The following is a 23,952-nucleotide window of genomic DNA, read 5'->3' as shown; positions in this document are numbered from 1 at the left end:
TGAATAAATTAAATTAAGAAGACTAATACTTAGTAAACTGTTACATGGCTATGTTGACGTTATTTTACAAATTATAATGAGATAGATAAATCGTTGTTTAAGGAACACAAATTATTCAATTGTGTTTAAGGAACACAAATCTATATAAAAATAATAAAAAAAAAAGAAAAATATTTGTTAAAAAAAACTTAAATATGGTTGTCATTTTTGAAGTTATACTTTTTTAGGCACGAGAGTGAATTTTTACATTCCCTGGCGCATGCGCACACCGACAGTATGGTATTAGTCACTACATCTTTTAAGTTATGTAGCGTAAATAAGGTGTGCGTGAAAAGAATATATTATTAGTGTTTTTAGTAAATATATTTATTATAATTTTTATGTCTGTCGATTTGCCTTCCTCCTAATAAGCATTATTGAAAATATTTATTTTCAATTAATGTATCTGTCACCGTGATTGTAATTATGTCCTAGAAATGATTGACTGAATACAAAAGTGGTGGTAGCTGATCGGTAGAGCATTCGCCCAAGGATCGAGAGGTCCCCTGTTCGAATCCGGACAAAGTCATATCCTTTTTTTAAATTTTTGGTATTATTTTTGTTCTTTCTAAAATTAGTTTAATGTTTAATTACAATACAAAAAAACTGTTTAAAGTAGATAGGTACTTATATTGATTTCGTTGAAATCATAATATGAAGTTAGATTATATTATAATAGAAGTATAACTTCTTATTACGTGCGTACAAAGTACACACACATTCTTTTTTACGTATATCGAAAATGAGAATTACGAAAATTTTTAAAACTCTGATTTTAATAAATCATATTTTTTTTTCAAAATGATGCCTTCTAAACAAGTCCAAATTTTTGTGGTCATTACTTATGCTAAAATGAAGACAACCGTGCAGGGATTACTATAAATTTTAATTTTTGTAGAAATAGCGGATGTTTTATTTTTCACTTTTTCCTAAAAAAATTTAAAAGGTCTCTTATTTTCATCATAACTTGTTAATTTTGATGCTATCAACTTCTTTTGTAGCTTATTTGATAGATATTTCTGAGTACTTTGGTAAGTGTTTAATAAATATATTTTATAAAATGTATAGTTTTCCCGTTATTTAACAGGTCGACTGCCACGAGAAGCATGCCGTGATGTACATGCAATTTGATTCTACAAACGTGAGAATCAACAATTGATTCCTGTTTGTGTGTGTATAAATATAACAGCACTACAGGCCTTAGAGGCCCTTGGCTTGTATGTGCAATGTGTATATAGGATAAACATATTTGCGGCTTGAAGGAACTTCTTTTTTTACTATTGTGGCAGTCTAAGTGTTAAGTTTGAATATGTATTTAGATTTGAATACTCGCCGAAAAAAAAATATACATTCAATTACCTATAACTCACTTTGAATTAATATTAAATGGTTTTTCAAGTAAGCAATTTATTCGAGAAATTATTATCTTCAATTTTGGTAATTATAACTTTTTTGTAAAAACAAAAACTAGTTTATGAGTTATTTATGAATAACCGCTTTAAAACATGCATTTTTTTACAATAAATTTTTTTTTTACATACAAAATTAAAATCTTTGATCTTTAATAACTCAAGAAATAGGTATTGATTTATGTTAATAACTTTATTAAAGCGCAAGTTGGCATCATGTCACTTTTGTTTCTTGGGGTATCTTCTAACCACTAACCATGAAAATCGATGGAGGTTCCACGAAGTCGGAGGTGAATAGCTTCAGTGACTGCACTAATAGGACTTTTCATCGATTGTCATTTGTTTCGAGCTTCTGTCATATGTTGTATAATCTGTATAATATTAATATACACGGATTATACGACATATGACAGAAGCTCGAAACAAATTACTGTGAATGAAAAGCCCTATATGAAAATTGTGGATCTTAATCATATAAAAGACATCATTGCCAATCACATATTGTCGTTATTTGGTTCGTTCTAATTATCTCAGAAAAACGCAATAGCAACCAACTGGCCAGTCAATATTTTCAATCTCAAATATAGTACAAATATAATTTTAATACATTGAAAGGATGTAAGGAAGCTTTTCTTGAGTTACTTTATTACCAACTTGCTAAACATAACATTTTAATGAATGCAAAAAACATGCTTACCACTGAAGTCTCCTAAAAATTTCTGGCACACCAACCGCAACAATGGTCTTATATTCAACTTCATTTCATTTTTGGTTAGCTTTATTCCTAATTCGTCCAGTACATCAAGCAATGAAGCATCCACATCTCCCACAACCTGTGCGAATATCTTGTAGAGAGGTTCTAAGATAAACTCCACAAAACTTCTTTGAGCTGAATTGTGTGGCGCTTTCTTCGTAAACTTTCTCCTAAAAAATTATAGTGTAATTATATTTTATAAAATTTCGTCTGTAAATTCATATTAACTAACAATACTTTTGAGCTAGAAGAAGATGTAAATGACGGACCAAGAATATTACAACAGGAAGTTTATTTTGCAATAACACAGCATAATATACAAGCGGAACTACTCAAAATAATGGACAACGAATCAATAGAAATAATCACAAAGATAACTTAACAACATATATACAACTCTGGACAAATACCAACAGACTGGTTGAAGTCTGAGTTTATTGCATTTCCAAAAAAAAAACAGGAGCCAAAAAAATGCGAAGAAGAAAATGCGAGAACCAGCCCCCAATACCTACAGAAACAGGACCACCTATACTAGTGACAGAAACAAGAGCAGCCATAATATCACTAAAAAAAGGGAGACCACCAGGGCCAGACGGAGTACACTCTGAATTTCTTAAACTTCTTGATGATGAATCTTTAAGAATACATATTATGTAAAATCTTCAATAATATCTATGGCACAGGCAATATTCCAAAAGATTGGCTAGTTTCAGAATTTATTACGTTACCAAAGAAACGGAGCGAAAAAGTGCGAAGAATATAGGCTAATAAGCCTAATGAGCCATACATTAAGAGCAAACAGTAGCGATCAACAGGTAGCAACAAACGCGTTCCAAGATTGCGGCTCTAATTTTGAATATTTTGTCGAGATATTTGGCACACATATTCGTAATATAATAAAGAACGGCGGTACACAGGCCAATTTTAGAAATATGTTAGTATGTGGAAATTACTCTATAACTAAATAAAATATTGAAAAAAGGAGCCTGTACCGCCATTAAGAAAGACAAAAAAATACACTTTCTTCAAATAAACTTTTTTATCCTGTGCCTAAATTTTGTGTCACATTGGAACTACTAAAAATCGATTTTTTTTTATAACAAGAAATAGAACATCACTGACTTGGCAACATTTCGCGCCTATGTGTATAAAAATTATTGTTTATCTACTCTATGTCATATTATGTATAAGTTTTTAGTTTGTGAAAACTGTCATTATAGATAGCAGTGCGTGAAGGATTTAAAGTGTGCGTAAGTAACAATGTACACTTGCGATCATAAAAAGCGGGTCACTCGATGAATTAATCAAGTTAGATGTCTCGAATTTTCTAAACCTGTTGTCCAATTTGAGTAATTTTTTTAGTATGTTATAGCCTTATTTTTGAACAATATCGCCATAATAATATTGTCTCTAGACAGGTAAATTGTCATTGTGTACCGGGTGTAACAATCATACTGTGTTTATTCCTCAAAGTTCGAAACGCCCCGTGGAATGTTTTAGCATAGATAAAATATTGAAATTAAAACACGATTGTAGCCTTAGGCTTTCTTAACATTTTCTTTTTTGATTTATTTGTTTACGTTGGATAATAAAAAAGTTAGGCACCTTAACAACTAACCATGTTCTTCATCAATACAGGGTGTTTCTAAATAAGTGCGACATACTTTAAGGGGCAATTTGGCATGAAAAAATAATCACCGTTTGCTTTATAATCGTATGACCGCAAATTCTTCGATTTCGAGATACGGGATGTTGAATTTTTTCTTACAAACTGCCGATTTATTTGTTGCTCTAAAACCGGTTGAGATATACAAATGAAATTTGGTAGATGTTAAGAGGTAGTTATGGCGAATTTTTTGACATAGAATTAAGAATTTTATATTCACCATTGGCGTGCATACGGGATGTATCTAAAATGTTTATACCCGTATGCACGCCAATGGTGAATATAGAATTATTAATTGTATGTCAAAAAATCTACAATAACTGCTTCTTAAAACCTACTAAATTTCATTTGCATACCTCTATTGGTTTTAGAGGAATAAATAAATCGTCAATTTGTAAGAAAAATTTCAACATCCCGTATCTCGGAAACGAAGCATTTGCGGACATATGTTTATAAAGCAAACTGTCATTATTTTTTCATACAGAATTACCCCTTAAAGTTTGTCGCACTTATTTAGAAACACCCTGTATTGATGAAGAACATGGCTAGTTATTAACGTGCTTAACTTTTTTATTATCCAACATAAACAAATAAATCAAAAAAAAATGTTAAGAGCGCCTAAGGCTACAATTAAGTTTTAATTTCAATATTTTATCTATGCTAAAACATTTCACAGGGTGTTCCGAACTTTTAGGAATAAACACAGTATGATTGTTACACCCGGTATAAAATGACAATTTACCGGTCTAGCAATATTATTATAGCGATATTGCTAAAGAATAAGGCTATAACATACTAAAAAAATCACTCAAATCTGACAACAGGTTTAGAAAATTCGAGAGATCTAACTTGAATAACTCATCGAGTGACCCGCTTTTTATGATCGCGAGTGTATTTTAAATGGGATTTATTTTTTCGCACACTTTCAATGGGTTTTTTGGCACACTTTCATATAATCAAATATCCTTAACTTTCGCGTTGTCATGGTGATGACAATATGAGCAATGACTTACAACAAAATTTTTGACAGTTTTGTGGTTTGAAAGTAGTTAGTATTTTTAAATGTCAAAGTTCTAAAAATTGTAGAATAGAAATGAATTCCAGTGACGAAAAGTTACATTTTTTTTATTTGTTTATCGTAGATAAAATATTGTATGAAACTGTGCGTGAAGTACTTTTTGCGAACTAACGCGATGTATAGCACTCGCTCCGTTGTCGCTAGTGCTCTAAAAATCGCGTGCGTTCGCAAAAAGCATACTTCACGAACTGTTTCATAAATAACTATTTTGATAGTATAAACGTCACTGTCAGTGTCGAATTACCGACGCACTGTTGCCTCACTTTTGAAAGTTCGCAGAACTTTCGCAATCTTGGACCTCGTTTGTTGCTACCTGTTGATCGCTACTGTGTGCTCTTAAAACTTTTTCTTAAAATTATACAGGGTGTTTGGTAAAGAATGGGCCATAGCTTACCTTGGTACAAAAGTTGATAATAACCTAAATACAGGGTGTCAAAGTTAAACTTTTATTTTATTTATTTTTGAATATTTCCTGACAGGCATGGGACAACAACACGAAATTTGGTAAGTGGTGCTGGTATTGTACAATCTACTAAATTATGTTAAACAAACGTTTCTGGCTACTACCAGAGGTGTACGACGGGGGAACATGAATGGTTGACCCTTCCCAAATTCTACGCCACTGGCGAAATTGCTATTTTAGTGCAATTTTTTGATTCTCCACTACTTTCTATGTAAAAAACATACTCTTTATTCGTAACTATAAAGCCATTAGTTTTCGAGATATTTGAAGCTAAAAACGAAGAAGCATAATACATTAATCAAAAGAAGTGTACCTTTTCATTTTTAACTTCAAATATCATGAAAACTAATGACTTTATCGTTACGAATGAAGAGTATATTATTTGCATAGAAAGTATTGGAGAATCTAAAAATTATGCTAAAAAGCATTTTCATCAGTGGCGTAGAATTTGGGAAGGGTCAACCATTTACTTTCCCCTGTCTTACGCCTCTGGTATTAACCACAAACGATTATTTAACATAATTTAGTAGGGTGTACAGTACCTACACTTTCTGCCACGTACCATAAAGATATGTCAAATAGTTTTATAGTACCGGGCACACATAGTTCTTAAAGTTTTATATAAAGAATAAATTATTTAAAAAAGAATACTTTAAAATAATTTGACATATCCGTGTGATACTTGGCAGAAAGTGTAGGCACTGTACACACTACCAAATTATGTTAAATAATCGTTTCTGGCTACTACCAGAGGCGTACGACAGGGGAAGTGAATGGTTGACCCTTCCCAAATTCTACGCCACTGATGAAACTGCTATTTTAGCATAATTTTTAGATTCTCCAATACTTTCTATGTAAATAATATACTCTTCATTCGTAACGATAAAGTCATTAGTTTTCATGATATTTGAAGTTAAAAATGAAAAGGTACACTTATTTTGATTAATGTATTATACTCCTTCGTTTTTAGCTTCAAATATCTCGAAAACTAATGGCTTTATCGTTACGAATGAAGAGTATGTTTTTTACATAGAAAGTATTGGGGAATCAAAAAATTGCACTAAAATAGCAATTCCGCCAGTGGCGTAGAATTTGGGAAGGGTCAACCATTCACGTTCCCCCGTCGTACGCCTCTGGTAGTAGCCAGAAACGTTTGTTTAACATAATTTAGTAGATTGTACAATACCAGCACCACTTACCAAATTTCGTGTTGTTGTCCCATGCCTGTCAGGAAATATTCAAAAATAAATAAAATAAAAGTTTAACTTGGACACCCTGTATTTCGGTTATTATCAACTTTTGTACTAAGGTAAGTTAGCTTAAATCGACCTATGTTAAGCTCAGGAATCTAAGGTTAAGCTATGGCCCATTATTTACCAAACACCATGTACATCGCAGAATAGAATAGAATAGAATAGAATAGAATTTATTGAATCAAATATACAAAATTTCTTTTGTTTTTGACAAGTCAAAAGAGAACGTACATTATAAAACCTGGACAAAATTTAAAAGATAAATATTATAAATTATAATGAAAAGATATACAAACAGGTACTAACAAATTTAAACAATTTAACACACTATGTAAACACGTAAAAACATTAAATAAACATAAAAGCATGAAATTAATATCGTCATAATCGGCAAAAAAAACCCTGACCAAACTAGTACTATTATATTATATAAGCGGTACCTAAGTACTCTGTCTTTGTGTAAAAACAACGTTTTAAAAAATGTGATTTTATTTTATTTTTAAACGACTGTAAATGAAGACTTTTTACTTCATCTGGCAAAAAATTGTACAAACTAACATCAGTCGAGTTTTTTATACTTTTCGTCAACCTAAAACGTTGTGCTCTAATAGCATCTCTCGATCTTGTATGATGATCATGGAAGTTGGAGTTTATGTTAAACTTACTTTTGTTGGAATTAATTTCAATCAGCGTCTCATATATATAGAGTGAAGGCAGTGACATAATACCTAACTCCTGAAATAAAGGTTTACAGTGTTCCCTATACTCAGCTCCTGCAAGTATCCTCACTATTTTCTTTTGTAATTTAAAAATTCTTGCTGCGTGACAAGAGCCACCCCAAATAGTTATTCCGTACTTTAAATGGCTATGGAACAGTGCAAAGTAGATCATTATAAGGGTACTTTTAGGGATCATAAAAACTAAGTTGCGTATCAAAAATATAGTTGTAGCAAGTTTAGAACTTAAGTAGTCTGTATGAGCACTCCAGTCCAAATTATCATCTAAAAAAATTCCTAAGAGTTTAACACTATTTCCTAAGACACACTTCCGATCAGAACTAAACATCAAATTCTGATTTTTGTCTTCATTTAGCTTCAGACCATTATGCAAAAACCAGTTTTTTGCTTTCTGAGTATCACTATCTATTTTAATTTTCAAATTATGTTGATTAATGTCAGTATTTATGAGAGTGGTATCATCTGCAAAGCACACACATTTTATGGGAAAAGTGTAGTGAAATAGATCGTTAAGATAAATAAGAAACAAAGTGGGTCCTAGTATTGAACCTTGAGGAACACCGTATTCGACCGTGTTCAAATCAGAAAAGCTATTATTAAGAAAAACTGACTGTTTTCTATTTGTTAAATAAGATGTAAATATATTGAGGGTGTATCTTATACCATATTTATGCATTTTTTCCAACAGTAATTTATGCGAAACACAGTCAAAAGCTTTGGATAAATCACACATTGTCAAAGACACGAAATGACCCTCCTCCAAGCCGTCGACTATATCTCTCACAACTTTCTGTATAGCTTGTGTAGTGCTGCACTTTTTTCTAAAGCCATATTGATTACAGTGAAGTATTTTGTGTTTATCTAGATATTCTATCAAACGAGTATTAAGAATGCTTTCAAAAATTTTACCGAAAATGGGAATGATAGAGATGGGACGATAATTTTCAATTTCATCTAAAGACCCCTTTTTGAATAGTGGTAACACTTTTGTTACTTTTAGTACATCTGGGAAAATCCCCTCAGTAAGGCAATTATTATAAAGTAAAACTAATTTGTCAATAACAATATCAATATACAAGTTATGCGAAGAGAGAATAAAAGACACACAGATATATGACTTGCACCTGCTTTGTGGACTACTACAGTTCAACACTGAAAAATGATGGATGTTCTAACAAAAGCCCAAATGGATGATAAAGATCGGCGTATAAAACAAAATTTATACTGAAACCAATCAGCTACAATAAGAACACATCTTGGAGATGAACCGACTGAAGCGACCCAAATTCTGCGAGGCGTTAGACAAGGATGTATACTTTCACCTATATTATTTAACCTATATTCAGAGGAAATATTTAGAGAAGCCTTGGAAAATTGCGAATATGGAATACTCCTGAATGGAGAACGCCTAAACAGCATCCGCTCTGCAGACAACACCGTTATTTTTGCAAGCAGTTTGAACAGTTTACAGCAACTCATAAACAAAGTAAATGAAGTAAGTGAAAAATGTGGACTACAAGTAAACATATCAAAAACTAAATTTATGGTCATCAGCAAAAATAAAAATAGAGACGTCCAACTACTTATGAAGAATACACCAGTGGACCGAGTAAAACAGTATACCTATCTTAAAACAACAGTAAACGAACAATGGGATCACTCACAAGAAGTAAAATGTAGAGTAGAGAAGGCTATGAGTGCGTTCAACAACATGTCCAAACTCTTTAAAGGCCACAACCTTAATCGGGAGATAAAAGTAAGGTTCCTACGATTTATATCTTCTCAATATTGTACTACGGAGTTGAATCCTGGACACTCACTGAAGCGATGGAGAAAAAACTTGAAGCCTTTGAGATGTGGCTATACAGGCCAATCCTAAGAATATCATGGACGGACAAGATAACCAACGAGAGCGTACTACGAAGAATGGGGAAAGAAAGAGAAGCGATGTTTACAGTTAAAAAGAGAAAGTTAGAATATCTCGGTATAATGAGAAACGGCACTAAATATAGACTACTGAAAATAATGCTTCAAGGCAAAGTATTCGAAAAGCGAGTAGAGGGAGAAGAAGAATATCATGGTTAAAGAACCTGAGGAAAGGGTTCTCCACAACAACAACTAATCTATTTAAAGCATCAATTAATAAAATAATTATAGCCAGAATGATCGCCAATATTCGAAAGGATTAGGCACCAAAAGAAGGAAGAAGCCTCATGAGTCATCTCGTAAAATTGTTCCTAAAGATAATCCATAAGAGAATCTACAAGCTGTGTGAAGGTCAAATTTCCCCCATCCAGTTCGGGGTAATAGGAATTAACAACGAAGATCTGGGAAAAATTAGAAACTTTTACTGGAATCAGACCGTAAATCTCAGAGTTAAAGGTGAACACACCGAATATGTGAAAATTATGCGTGGAGTGAGGCATGGCTGTATTTGTCTAATCTAATCTTCAATTTCTACTTTGAAAGAATATTTATCGAAGCTTTGCACGAAACTGAAAAAGGTGTTCTACTAAACGGGTTAAACAACATCAGGTATGTAGATGACACGATAGTATTTGCGGACAACATAGAAGACCTACAACTCCTTATGAACAAAATCACGTATTATAATCAAGACTAAGAACTAAATATAAGCGTAAAGAAGACAAAACATAAGGTTTGTTTCAACCCGGTACTTTACCGTTCTTGAATCGTTACGCGCATGCGCAATAACGTAAAATTATGCGCAGTAACACACTTTTCGTTACTGCGCATACTCGTAACCATTCAAGAACGGTTATGTACCGGGTTGGAACAAACCTAATACTATTTCGCTTTCATTCAATACTTCACTTGTCTCAGTGTTCCCAGACCTACTGAAAAATCAGCAGAACTACTGATCTCGATCCTCGTCTACCGACGGCATCCTTAAACCTACTGAAAATCATTCTGAAAATACTGAAAATAATCGTATTTTACCGAAATCTGCCGATTTTTTGAGGAGACATCTGCCTTCCCCCTGACTCTACTGAATTCTACTGATTTTTCGAGGCGACATCTAGCTGTCTATGCATAAACGTAAAATTCTTCAACGACGGAATCTACCGAATTCTACCGATTTTTTGAGGCGACTGCTTTTACTGAAATCTACTGACTTTTCGAGGCGACACCTACTGATAATCAGAAAAATCATCTGGGAACACTACTTGTCATTCTATCTGGTCTAAAACGGAGGTGTTGTGTTTACCCAGGTTTTTGGGACAGATACGCCTGGATAATTCAAGGTTTTTACATTTTTTCAAAATGGGCGAAAACAATAAACTGATAATTTTATACTGTTATGATACTTACGTTTTAGTGTTGAAATAAATATCACCCCATAATCGTTTTGAGAATTCTTCAATATTGACATCTCCAAAGTGCAAGTTATAAATGTTTGCAAATGACTTGAGAGTAAAACATATTCCATACTGTGAACTAGCGAAGCAAACATTACCTAGGACTGGTGATACAATTTGAGGATTAGCATCATCTGAGTATAATCTAAAAGATACAGCAAATATATTTTTTAATTATTTAAATAAATAAATAATTTACTTAAATAAAACATAATAAAAAGTAAAAAATGTTAAAAGTTGGATCTTTGCACAAACGTAATATAATCACAAACATTTATTTGCAATCAAGTTAAATCAAAACATTAAGTGAAGCGTACATCGACTTGTACTGTCAATGTAATAGGGAATTTGCATAAAATTTTAAATTCGAAAAAAATGGTATAAATCACAACAGAACATAATTTAGAACCTATATGAAAGATAAAAAAGTTTTGTTTGTCTTTCGTTTGGCCCCTAAAGACGACTAAAAATTCAACTTATACCAGCCACCCCAAAACGCATCGTAACGTCACGGGGTTGTATGTTTACATTCTACACCAATTGTATATATAATTTTAAATTAGACATTATAAACGTCAGTAAAAATACAGTTATGTGACGTTAAAAGTGTTTTTGATCGTTTGAACTATTCATAGGAAATTTGTACTTTTACAAAATGGTTTTATTTTCAATAGTAAACCTTCTTTCCTTTCCTTCAAAAACTGTATCAAACTCCAATCTCAACAAACTGGTATATATTATTACAACGACATACGATAAAAATGTCATTAGAATATAAATATTTTTCCTTTATTCCCCGACGACGAGCTGGGCAAATACCCAAGTAGGTGGAGGCCAATAAACTAAAGAAGAAGAAGAAGAAGAATATACGTAAATATAACCCATAAACGGAACCACATAAGTAGTTAAAATCTGTGACGTCACGGGTCGTTTGAACTATTTTAAAATAAAGAAGACTTTAAATTTGTACTTCTAAGTTATTATGAGTTTTTGAAGCGTGAAATTTTGGAAATCTCATTTTTATACAAAACTGAACATTATTATGTAATGAAAAATAATGTGCAAGTTCGCTATTATTAGTTACTATTATAAGTTATTTTATTGAAGTGGCATCTCCGCTCAAACAGTGTCATAAGTCAAAAAAAGCAAAGTATGTATCGAGAAAACAACGTTTAGAATTTGTGCTAGAACTTTTCCGGGTTTAATTCAAAAACTGTTAAAATTAGTATAATAACTATTTTAGTCAGTTACAAAGGTTTTTGAAGCTCTACAAAATAATGTATTAATTCTGCTAAAACTATTTTAAAAAAATATATTTTTTTGAGTTGTGATACTATACAGATAAAATAACGAAAAATTTACGAAATATTATTTATCAAAAGTGGTTATTGCAGTACAGAATATAATATCATTATTATCTGTTTTAACAGACCTACTTTTTAATGATGTAACTTTAAATACAAATAATAACGTCAAACAAAAAATACTGCAAAATGAAAGATAAATAAGTGATAAATGTGTCACTTTTCTTGAGCACATAAGCAGATTGTTTTGAATAACGTAATCACACATACTGTCTTAACTCGACAAACGACGCTTTATACACATCTTAGATGGACAAATTTCTTGAACAAGTCGATATGTTACATTGTTTATGTTCGGTGCACCGTTGATTTTGGTTAATCATATAATGACTCTAGTGTCATCTAACGACAACTACTTGAACTATTAACGTAACACTTTTTGAGATAAAATTTTGTAGATTTATTAAACTGTTGAGCGGAGGCGCGAAGTGTTTGATCTTTTTCCACTATTGAAGAGATTGATGAACTCAACATTAAACAGCTCGAACATTGTTATTAATATATTAATATTAAACTGTTACTAATATAAAGGTAAATATAGAAGGGTAATAAATAAATAAAAAAAAAACAAAAAGTAAAAAAATAATCTCGAAAATAAACAAATAAGTTTCCGTTCGACAGAACTAAAGCCAGACTAATGTAGTATAAAAAAATTTGTAGGTTAAAAAATATTAGTTGTCACATTAGCTTAAAAATAAATAATCACCGAAAATAATCAAATAAGAGAGCCATAGTTAGTCGTTCTAACAATTATGTTTGATAGTAAAAAGTACAATGAAATGTACAAAGACTAAAAGTTTAAACAATATGAAAAGCATTTTTAAACACAACAAATGCGCCAATGTCACTGAAAATGGTAAACGTCAAAATTCTTAGTAAATAATGTATCAAAGACATGACGTATCGATTATCCTTGTTTAACTTAAAGTGGTTTTTATGGACAAGCGGCTTAATATTGCGATATCAGTTTATGTGAGTAAAAAAGAGACCGAGTATAAAAAGTAATTCGTGAATAATTTCATGCATGTGCAAAGATCCGTTGGAACAACTGTGTTCCACATAACGTTCCACATAACGTAAAGATCCGTTGGAACATAAAAAGTTCGTTTACTCACGTTAACAAACCATTAATTTCTTCCACAATATGTCTTAATTTATAGTATGCATCCTGAGGTGGCAATTTAAGTTCTAAAACAAGTCTATCGATTTTGTTTATGCAAATGGTAATTTGCAATTGTTCTTGTACAGCATGTTTAAGGAGTCTTTCAGTATTCAACATGACACCTTCTGCTGCGTCAACAAAAAGTACAACACCATCACATAATCGCATGGCCGCAGTTACTTCGTCAGAGAAGTTCACATGACCTACAAAGATAAAAATAAGTCGTATCTGTTCTATCACTTTTTATAAATAATTGATAGGTTGCTTTTCGCTCCATACGTGACCATGGTGGGGATACACGATACACGAAACTATGCCAGTGTCCGTAGCGGCGAAATATGACAATTTTGGTGAATTTTTGTAATGTCAGTGTCATCGTTCGTATAACAAATTTTATCAAAAATGGTAAATATTACATATTAACGTCAAATATGTCATATGTGCCATATTTATATCATATGCTTAACGTCAAATTATTTTCGCCAAAAATGTCAGGCTACTACGCTAGGTGTCGTGTCAGTCATGCACGGATCGAATAAATAACCAGGTGTCATGGCCGGTTTCACCAATGACAAATAGTAGTTTATTCAACGAGTAAAGTTATTCGACCAATAAATTTAACACATCTAAGTTTCACTAACGTCAAATAAGTCTTTTTATTTATTTATCAAATAAATATTTAATCTTTGATTAAATTGACATGCTAATCTCGCTTTAATAGTTATTTATGATATAAGTGTTAAAAGTATGCGTTTAAGGCACGCATGTGAAAGTTTGCAGAATGAGCGATATGGAGTTCTGCAATTCACATGAGTGCCTTAAAAATGTACTTTTTAACACGCATATCATACAATATTTTTTCTACAAACGTAATTACAGGACAATATCTACAAAAACTTTTACTTGAACTTGACTGACATTCCATTTTTATATTTTTTGACATTACATCAAAGTTGCCTATACGGTCAATACGAACTGCAGTGCCTTAAAATTTTTTTAAAGCACTAGTGCCTTAAAGTAGCATTTTTAACGCTCGTATGGAGTGCTAAAAATTGCATTTTTAACAGAATTCAAACTCTCTCTATAAAAATTTAATTAAACTTGATATGCATGCACCATTCAATATCCAGTCTCTGCTGGCTACAGGCTCACAGCAAATATACAATATCATTATAAATTTCTTGTCAGATACACGCATGGTCTTATAAGATTTGTACTCGGGCATGATATTTTTTATGATTTAAGTTCAGATTTGCATCCCTTTTTATCATAAATGTTATATCACTTTATCAACGATCCATTATTGTTTTTATTGTATTGTTATTGTATTGTATTATTTATTGTATCACTATATTGTTTCTGTTTAATTTTGTATTAGGGATAGGATTGTATATTCTTTATTGCAACTGGCTGAATGACTAATGTCTATGCTATTAAATAAAAAAAAACACGGTTGTAGAAAAATATCTTTAACAAAGAAAATTCATTGGTTAAATTTTAAATTATCAAAATTGTCTTGAAACACAATAAAAAACGACTAATAAATTTTAATTGACGAAAAGCTATTCGCTGATTTAGTTGTTGTTGGTGAAACCGGCCCTTAGGATATTGAATATTGTGCAAGATTTTTGGCCATGGTGTATGAGAATCTAGATTTCTTGTTTAATGTGTGGTTCTCCTCACCAGGGGACTAATGTGACCTAAAGAAATATACTTATATCATTGCTCACTCACGTACATATACAAACTGTTTATCAGAATCATTAACAATCGGTTGAATTATGAAATGTGACAAATAAGTAAACTTAATATCACCATGAGAAAAGTCAATATTCGTGAATATGTCCATTTTGTTAGTGATAGCTAATGAAACATGTTTATTTTGTTCAGAGATTTTAACTATCTCTAGCCTCTACTTTTAATAATCAAAGAGCACAAATTATAATAGATAACGAATTCAGATCAGAAATTGAAATCAGGAGAGGAGTTAGGAAAGGATGTACTATGTGTCCATTACTATTCAATGTATATTGAATCCCTTTTTGAAGAAGAATTACTATCTGCAAGTGAAGGAATAATCAGCCCTGTGATGGATGACCGAAGTTATCTTTAACGTTTGAGTTAAAGTTAAAATAACTCTCAGGAATAACGATGCCCATAACTATTTAGGTAAAATTCGGTGTGATGTATCCGTCAACGTTATGAGATAGTTATTTATTCAACGTTATATTAGAAATAACATTTGAGGAACAAAGTTTGAAGTAACAAAGAGAACCTTATGTAGAAATAGTACAAGTTGGAGCGAGTGCGAAAGATGTTCGGAACATGCTACAGGATGGGTAGATGACCGTAAAAGTAAATACCCGTCGTCGGCCACCGCCGATGACCGAAGAGCAAACAGCTGTTCGGGTTCGGTGGTGTTTCAAACGGTAGATAGAAACAGGGTTGCCAGATTGGTGTATATTCCCACAATTTTGGGGTAATTTGAAAGCGTCTAGGGAAATTTTTCTAAGCAGAAATTGTAGTGGGATTTTTTGGGGGCGGAAAATTATAGAGGATTTTAAGGGGTCATGGTAAATTAAATTTGCGAATGTACATAGAACTGTATATTATACTCCCATATAATCGAAGACGATAGGAACTATGAATTATTTCCAGGGCACTCGTTGATAAGTAGTATAATTTTGGTTTACTGTTCTCTTCATTTGACTACTAATTTATTAAAATGCGGCAAAAATTTAAATTTGGGGTATTTGCGCTTCAATTTGAGGGAATTTCAGTTTCTAAATGGAGGATTTATAAAATATCATCTGGCAACTCTGGATAGAAAGCTCAGTAGGTACTTAAAATAAAATTTCTACTTATCCCTCTCGATTTGATTTTTGTATAATTTTTAAAATTGTATTACCCTTCTATTCTTAATTATTAAATTATTAGCGTCTAAATTCACTTGATTTCTGTCTAAAAACAAGTCAAAAGATGAACCGAGCCTTACATAACTACAGAGTTATCTCATAACTTGAGGTTTAACGTCGCGTTATAAAGTGACAGTTGATATATCAGATAACTCAAGAACACACATAGAAGTGTGTACAAGTCTTACAGTCTTTTCCAACTCAAGAACTGTCAAGAAATAACGCAAGTAGTTAAGTTAAATATGATACATCACACCAATTCGAGGATTATAACTTAACTACAGGATAACTTTACGTTAAAGATAACTTCGGTCATCCATCACAGGGCTGAATAATTAACGGAAGATATATTAACAACATAAGATATGCGGATAATACCGTGATTATGGCAAGCTCTACTGAACAACTTCAATTAATACTGAACAAAACAAAAAGTTTGTGTGAAAAATATGGACTAAAAATGAATATAAAAAACTAAATATATATAAAAAGAAATTAAAGAAAGAAAATAAATACAAATTTGATAAATACAAATGGCTGGGAACCTAGATTTCAGAAAATATTGATCAAACAACAGAAATAAGGACGGAAAATGAAAACAATCATCTGCAACAAAGACCTTAGATTAGAACTGAGAATAAGAGCTCTGAGATGATACGTATTTTCAATACTGCAATACGAACTTGAATGCTGGACATTGAAGCAAGAGCGCATATAAGCTACTACTGTCATTTGAAATGTGGTGTTACAGAAGGATGGTTAGAATAACATGAACACAGAAGAAAATGAACACGGAAGTATTGCGAGAAATGGGCAAAGAATACGAAATAATAAACACAATAAAAATAAGAAAGTTACAATATCTGGGTAATGAGGGGACAGCGATATGAAATGCTAAGACTGATAATACAGGGATATACAGAGGAGAAACTCGTATACGAAGAAAAAGAGTACCATGGTTGGAGAATTTAAGGAACTGGCTTAAATACAGTTCTATAAAACTCTTCAGAACAGCGGTAATAGAGTATACTGCCGTGCTAAGCCCAAAGGCGGGATCTGATTTTTTATCGAAAATAAGCTTTTTGTATTTTTAGGTAGAATATGGTATTTAGTATATATTTATAAAGTCTTTGGAGTTGTAGAAGCAATATATTTTAAATAAAATTGCAATTTTGTTAGCGGTATCTACACTTTTCCGTTAAAATACTAAGCAATTTGGCGGCAAATGTTAAATACTATGGCGATTTGACGGTATCTGCTACAGTTGCCGTCCATATACCTTAGCACATGGCACTTACCGCTAATCTACTTTCAAGAATTCTACGCCTACATTTAGAAACCGCCAAATCGCCTTAGTATTACAAAGTCAATTCGGCCTAACTTTAGAAGGTTAAATTATTGTGTTAGTTAAAAGAGTTGTGTTAGTAAAAGAAATAATTAGCGAGGATGGTAAGAACTTTTTGAGATTATTATATCTATTGAAATATATTTTCATTTTTGTTTATAGTATTTCAAGAATTAACCATTTATGTTGTCCTAAACAATATGAATCTGCGCCAAGTGGATGATTTATATGTATGTTTAAACCCTTTGTTAGGTTGCAACAACTAAATCAATGCAACCCATTGATTGCATTTTTTGAAGTTATACTGCTTTACCGGCGATATGAGGGTGAATTTTTATATGTTAAAACCTATGATCCCGGCGCATGCGCATTATAACTTTGTTCTGATTGGATGTTCAAATGACATGTCAAAAATTATTCAATATGGCGGCTGTGGTACAGCTGTAGTTTGATTATTTATGGTTGTTGCGTTTTAAAATTTGTGTGAAAAGAAACAACAAACAAAAGTTAGTTAATAGTTTTACTGCCTTTTTAAGTAGTTTTCATATACCTATATTTTTGGACTTTTGGACTATTTTGGACAAGGAAAACTTATTCTAATTTGGTAAGTAGTTTTTATTATAATCATATTGTAATTATAAATTTGGATTAGGTTGAAATACAGTAGAGCGTCGATTATCCGAACTAATTGGGGGACATAGGTGTTCGGAAAACCGATTTGTTCGGATAATCGAACTACAATATATTGATACATATTTATAGTCATACATATTTATCCACAAGTGAATAAAAGCCATATTTATATACCTACATATTTATTTATCTTGATAATGACAACTAGCAACTAAACAAAAAAGTGCAGTCTTTGCAACAACATAATTATTTTTTGATACAATATTGAAGAAAATTGAAGATATTTTAAGCGTAAATTACTAACGCTTGCTCGGTATTCTAGTGCGGGACGCGGGAGTCGATAGTTCGAATAAGCGGTCGTTCGGTTGATCGACGTTCGGATAATCGACGCTCTACTGTACATTTATTTTCTCAAGAATGGGGATTTTAGAGAGAAATCCCAAATTAGGTCCGATTTTTATTTTTAAATTATGATTTTTTGGCGTAGATTTATTTATCTAGTAGGTATGTAATGCTTTGATTTACATACTTAATTTGATTACCAACAAAAGTTCTACCAATCTTCATCTAATACATTGTTTTCTTACTGTTTTGTTATATTTTAATATTTTCTTCAACAAAATTTAGGGCCGGTTGTTCGAACGCTAATCAACAATTATCATTATCAAATATTTAATTACTGTCACCAAACTGTCAATGTCAACTTTGTTTGGGTTGCTGAAAACATAATTAATTAAAATTATGAGATTTATTATCAATTATGTTAATAATTATTGTTATATTACTTAATTGATTATAGTCTCAGAATTGTAATCAATTATGTTTTTAGCAACCCAACCAAAGTTGACATTGACAGTTTTGACAGTAATTAAATATTTGATAGTGATCATTGTTGATTAGCGTTCGAACAACCGGCCCTAAAACTACATAATTTAATTATATTCAAAACAACTGTCAAACAGTAAAACGTTCAGTTACCCTATTTTTCCACATGACAAATAATGTGGAATTGGACGAGTGAGTCTAGGCTTCGATTACGAATCAAAGCGTCCCGAAATTCACGGGTTCGATTCCCGATGCAAGTTTTTATTTTTTTATTTTTTTATGCATTTTATGATTGTAATTATATTTGTTATATAATTTTTTTTTTCAGAAAATGCGTATTTAAAATTTTTGACAACAATTATTATCGTTCAGAAATCATTTTTTCTTTGTGGCATTTTTCAATGTGTTTGTGTGCGTTTTATTATTTTATTTTTTAAAATTTTTGGTATTGTCTTAAAAATCACATAATATGTAGTAGAAGTATAACTTCTTACGTGCGTACAAAGTACACACACATTCTTTTTTTTTTTGTTTCAATACAAGCTATTACCATTGTTTAACTAGACAATGTCTAGTAGTCTAGTTATACAATGCTATTATAGATACCGGATTGTAGATTTGGGATATCTTTACCTAATGTATAATACCGGATTTATACTCAGCCCTGTTCGACAGGGAATTGGACAGGGAAGTGGGCAGCGTGAATGTGTAAATAGCTCACTCGCGCTTTTACTCGTCATGCTACTGCCACTGCACCTACATACCCAAAAAGTCGGTTCTAGTGACGGAAGTCAAAGGAGAGAAGTCAAAGGCGGCTTCGCCGCCGGCAGAGCGGCAAGTGAGTAAGGGAGCAAGACGATGTTGTTGTCACATTCCTTTCTTATGACTCGTTCGGTAATGAGACTGATGTAAACACCTCACTCGTGTCGAGATCATATTTCGGGCAATATTTCCGTCAACGGCAGCGGCAGTAGCAATAGCTGAGTATAAATTCGGCATTTACATAAGTTTTATACAAAAATGCTGGTTTTATTCCTTTATAAATTTTCTAAGAATGCGTCAGGTACCTGGATAATGATCCAAAAATTCGTTTGCAAGAAACAAAATAAAAATAGCTGAGAAGAGAAAGTCAAAAGTATGGTTTACAATCACATTTACTGTTGAAGAATTCTTTAAAACGCAGATGTTTAAACAGCTAAAACAATCTGAACGGATTCTGGTTTTTCGTTGTATAAGTACAGTTCTGCCAAAATTATTAGACGCACTATAAAAGATTTTATAAAAAATGATAATTATGAGGTAATACCATTGTAATACTAAATAGGTTTTGTGTATGTACCGGACACAAGGTATGGTGTTCGATTGTCTATTAAATTGTCTATATTGAATCGCAAATAGAACATTAATATTAATGTACCAATATGTATTTATTGACTCTTGAAAGAAAACAGATATAACGACAACTAAATATTGTCAATTTGTTGTTGTCATATTGTGGCTCAACAAAATAATAACATTTAATAGTACTTTAATTCTTTCAATTTAATAAACCGGAATACACAGAAAACCTTTTTATTTCATATCAATCACAACTGTAAACCACATACCGCTAATCGGCTTAGTTTTATAATAAGTTTTGATAAAACGTTTTAGCGGTATCTACCTCTTTTTATATAAAACTTTGTTTAAAATATAATTAACGGTTCCCTTAATAAACTGGGGCATATATCGATGCATAAAAACTATTAGCTAGTCCATAAATCCCTAACAGGCCAAAATTTTAGCATTCAATTTTGAAATCGATTTTGCCACCATTTTGTCAAATGTTAGTTACCGCCTTTTTGCCTAGCACGGCAGTATAGTGATGATGATATTCAACCTCTCATTGGGATACGGCACTCAAAGAAGAAGCCTCTACTTTGCAGCAAGTATTGGCATTCTAAATTTTAATTGTGTTAGATTATGCAAAAGAGATCTTGTTGTTGAGATGGAGAAAGGCTAAAGAGCGTGAAGTTTACTTACCTGGGGTATCAAAGATGTTCATAAGATAACTTTTGTTTTTTATATCCTGCAAAAGTAACGTAACGGGAATGGACTTGATTGAGCATCCTCTTTCTTGTTCAGTAAACAATATATCTGTGTAGCGTAAATTTTTCTCTTCATTGTCCTGATAAGTAGGATGAGTTTGTCTAATGAGGCAATCAACAAATGAAGTTTTGCCATGATGTAGATGACCAACTAATGCAACATTTCTTATAAGAGTTGTATTATCCATCATATCAGCCAAAAATCTAGAATCCAAGTGTTACGGTGTGAGTTTTAATTTAGACCAGTATTTACGTCAAAATAAAAAACATCAAATGATGAAAAGCCAATATGAGTCCATAATAGTATTGGTTATGAAAAAAGGTTGATAATCACAATCTTAGGCAGTTTATTGTTGGTAAAAAGTTGGGCTACCGGTTTCGAGACTTACAATATTTGCTTCATCCTCAGGCTCCAGTACAAAGTCTTCGAGAAACAAAACTACAAGATATCATTACAAGAACTGCTCTTGGTCATATTTTCGGTCATACGGAAAAGGTCACGAAAACGGTCCAAGCTTAAAATCAACAATGATTTCAGCAGGACGGGACAACCTGTCACACTGCCAGAGAGTCTCTTCAAATACTGCGCGATCATTTTCAGAACTAACGCCACCAGGTGCGTACATATGGGGAATGCTGAAGGAGTCAGACAGATCCACCGTCTGCCATTTCGGAATTGCGGACTAAAATTAAAGATTTTTTCGTGCCAGAGGCAATGGCGGATCTAGAAATTTGCCTTGGGAGGGGAAATTTTGCCTTAGGGGGAACTTCCAATGAAAAACCAACCAAAATACATAAAAAAGATAAACTCAGATTCCATAAATAATAACTTATAGGCATTAAGTTCCCTTAAGGGGGGGTATGGTTTGAAATCAACATATCAAGCACATTTTTGTGAATTTTTTTCGAAGCTATGGTAGAATTATTTTATTTTTAAATTAAACAAACATACTAAGTACAATTCAAAGAATATTTACGAAAAAATTAAATCCAAAATATTGAAAAATAAGCCATTAGCGACAAATTTTGACAGGCAGCTAAAAAAAATGGATTTTGCGGTGGACATCAGAACTCATCACTGGATCATACGAAACAAAAAATTCAAAAAGATTTAATTAGCTTATGAGTTTCACGAGGTAACAACGTCGAGTTTTTTTATTTTTAATGATTTTTGAATTTTTGGTATCACTCAGAAATCAAAAATACGAAATTTTTGATAAAAATTTTGTGAAAACCAACAGATTTAATATTGTTGAACAAAAAATAAGCACAAAACGAAAAATATCTCGACGTTGTTACCTCACGAAATGTCTAAAGAAAATCTATGCAAAATATCAGGTAGATCGGTCAAGTAGATTTTTTCAAGTAGTCTGCCAAATCGTAAAGTGATGATGAACATTGGAATATATTTTTTGAATTGCGGAGTAATCTACAAAAGAGAAGGCGAACAGTTGTTTAACGTTTCTCACTACGCTCAAGCGTGCTGGCGCGAAGCCGCGGCAAAGCGGGTCGAAGGGCCCTCCACGTAGATCCGCCACTTGCAGAGTTGATTATTTTTTAAATAAACATTTTTTTCTGTTTGCTGAGAGCAGTAAAATGTATTTTGAATTAAATAAATTACATACTGTTATATTTCTATTTGATATGAAAATTAAATTTTGATAATTATAAACAAAATTCACTTTAATATAAAATATTTTTAATTTTCTCAACCTCGGGCATATAAATTTAGAACAACCTGTATACAACAAATTGTTATATTTAATTTTAAGAAGTGATTAGAATAAGCGTACGAAACTCGGAACAATGTGCTTAGATAAACAAAGTGAATGACGCGTACCATTATCGTTCTTCTCGGAAGGTCGATCATTAGCCTATGCTAAATAAAACTCAGTGAAATAGATGATAGTTCATTATCGTTTTTCGCGGAATGTACAAGAATTCATCTGTACTCAGTAGATATATCTTAAAAACACCCTGTAATTATCTACGATAATTACTTTCAGTTATTTATGTCATCAAAACAACATTACAACCTTCATTCGATTATATAAATATTGTTAGCCAAGATCACGATTCACTAATAATTGCAGAGTCAATTATAAACACTTTTCATGGTCGATGCTGAATAGGCATTTCTAAATATATAAACAGTTAAACTATAACAAGGGAATTCTTTATTATTATATTAGACATTCGTCATTCTGTTTTGGTGATCAGACGTAATATTTCCACATTAAAGATAGTGTCTTTTTTCTACACGAGATGTTCTTTGGGTGCGGTGCTACCAGCTTATGCTAATGCGAGTGTAAATAAAACAACTCAACAAGTAAAAGCATATCAATTATTCCACCCCTCGGATAAGGGATAACCACCCTCACCGGGAGAAGATAGCCTTAGTGCCCAGGGCTGTCATATGGCGATCCAGAACCAGGGAAGAACTCAGGACTGGTGAACAGGACAGGTATGAAGAAACACGTCAATGTTCAGGCACCTAGACCACCTTAGACAACAGTGTGGTATGTAAAATGGATGGAGACATCAGGCCGACGCGGAGCTGAGAATGGAATAGTATGGAGATGGAACATCGTGGGACAATGGAAAATGGACAATGCTATGGAACGTGCAGCGAGGACTTGTGATACGAACAAAGACGCGTAAAAGTGGTAAGTCCATATTAGCTATTTTTATGGTATTTCCTGATTAATATAAAGTATAAAGTATAAACATTATGTGCTACCTTAATTACATTAATATATGTTTCAAGTTTACCTATTTTTACTTAATTATTCTATTCTATTACCAATATTTATCAATATAAAAAGATTTTTTTTACCCTCAT

The 23,952-nt window shown here is 32.2% G+C and overlaps 1 protein-coding gene across 1 annotated transcript in view; it reads right to left on the bottom strand.

The window, feature by feature from the left end:
• The window catches only part of LOC114335352 (116 kDa U5 small nuclear ribonucleoprotein component), a 73,025-nt gene that overhangs the window by 34,952 nt on the left and 14,121 nt on the right, over positions 1 to 23,952 (bottom strand). The window contains exons 4-7 of the mRNA XM_050655612.1: positions 21,046 to 21,314; positions 13,259 to 13,508; positions 10,733 to 10,924; positions 2,146 to 2,372 (exon numbers count right to left, since the gene is read on the bottom strand). Coding sequence (XP_050511569.1) covers positions 2,146 to 2,372; positions 10,733 to 10,924; positions 13,259 to 13,508; positions 21,046 to 21,314 — 938 coding nt within the window. The remainder of the gene's footprint in view (positions 1 to 2,145; positions 2,373 to 10,732; positions 10,925 to 13,258; positions 13,509 to 21,045; positions 21,315 to 23,952) is intronic.

This window comes from Diabrotica virgifera, chromosome 7 (assembly GCF_917563875.1).
Source record: "Diabrotica virgifera virgifera chromosome 7, PGI_DIABVI_V3a".
In the NCBI taxonomy this organism is placed as follows: Eukaryota; Metazoa; Arthropoda; class Insecta; order Coleoptera; family Chrysomelidae; genus Diabrotica; species Diabrotica virgifera.
This window is presented reverse-complemented; position numbering and strand designations above follow the sequence as displayed.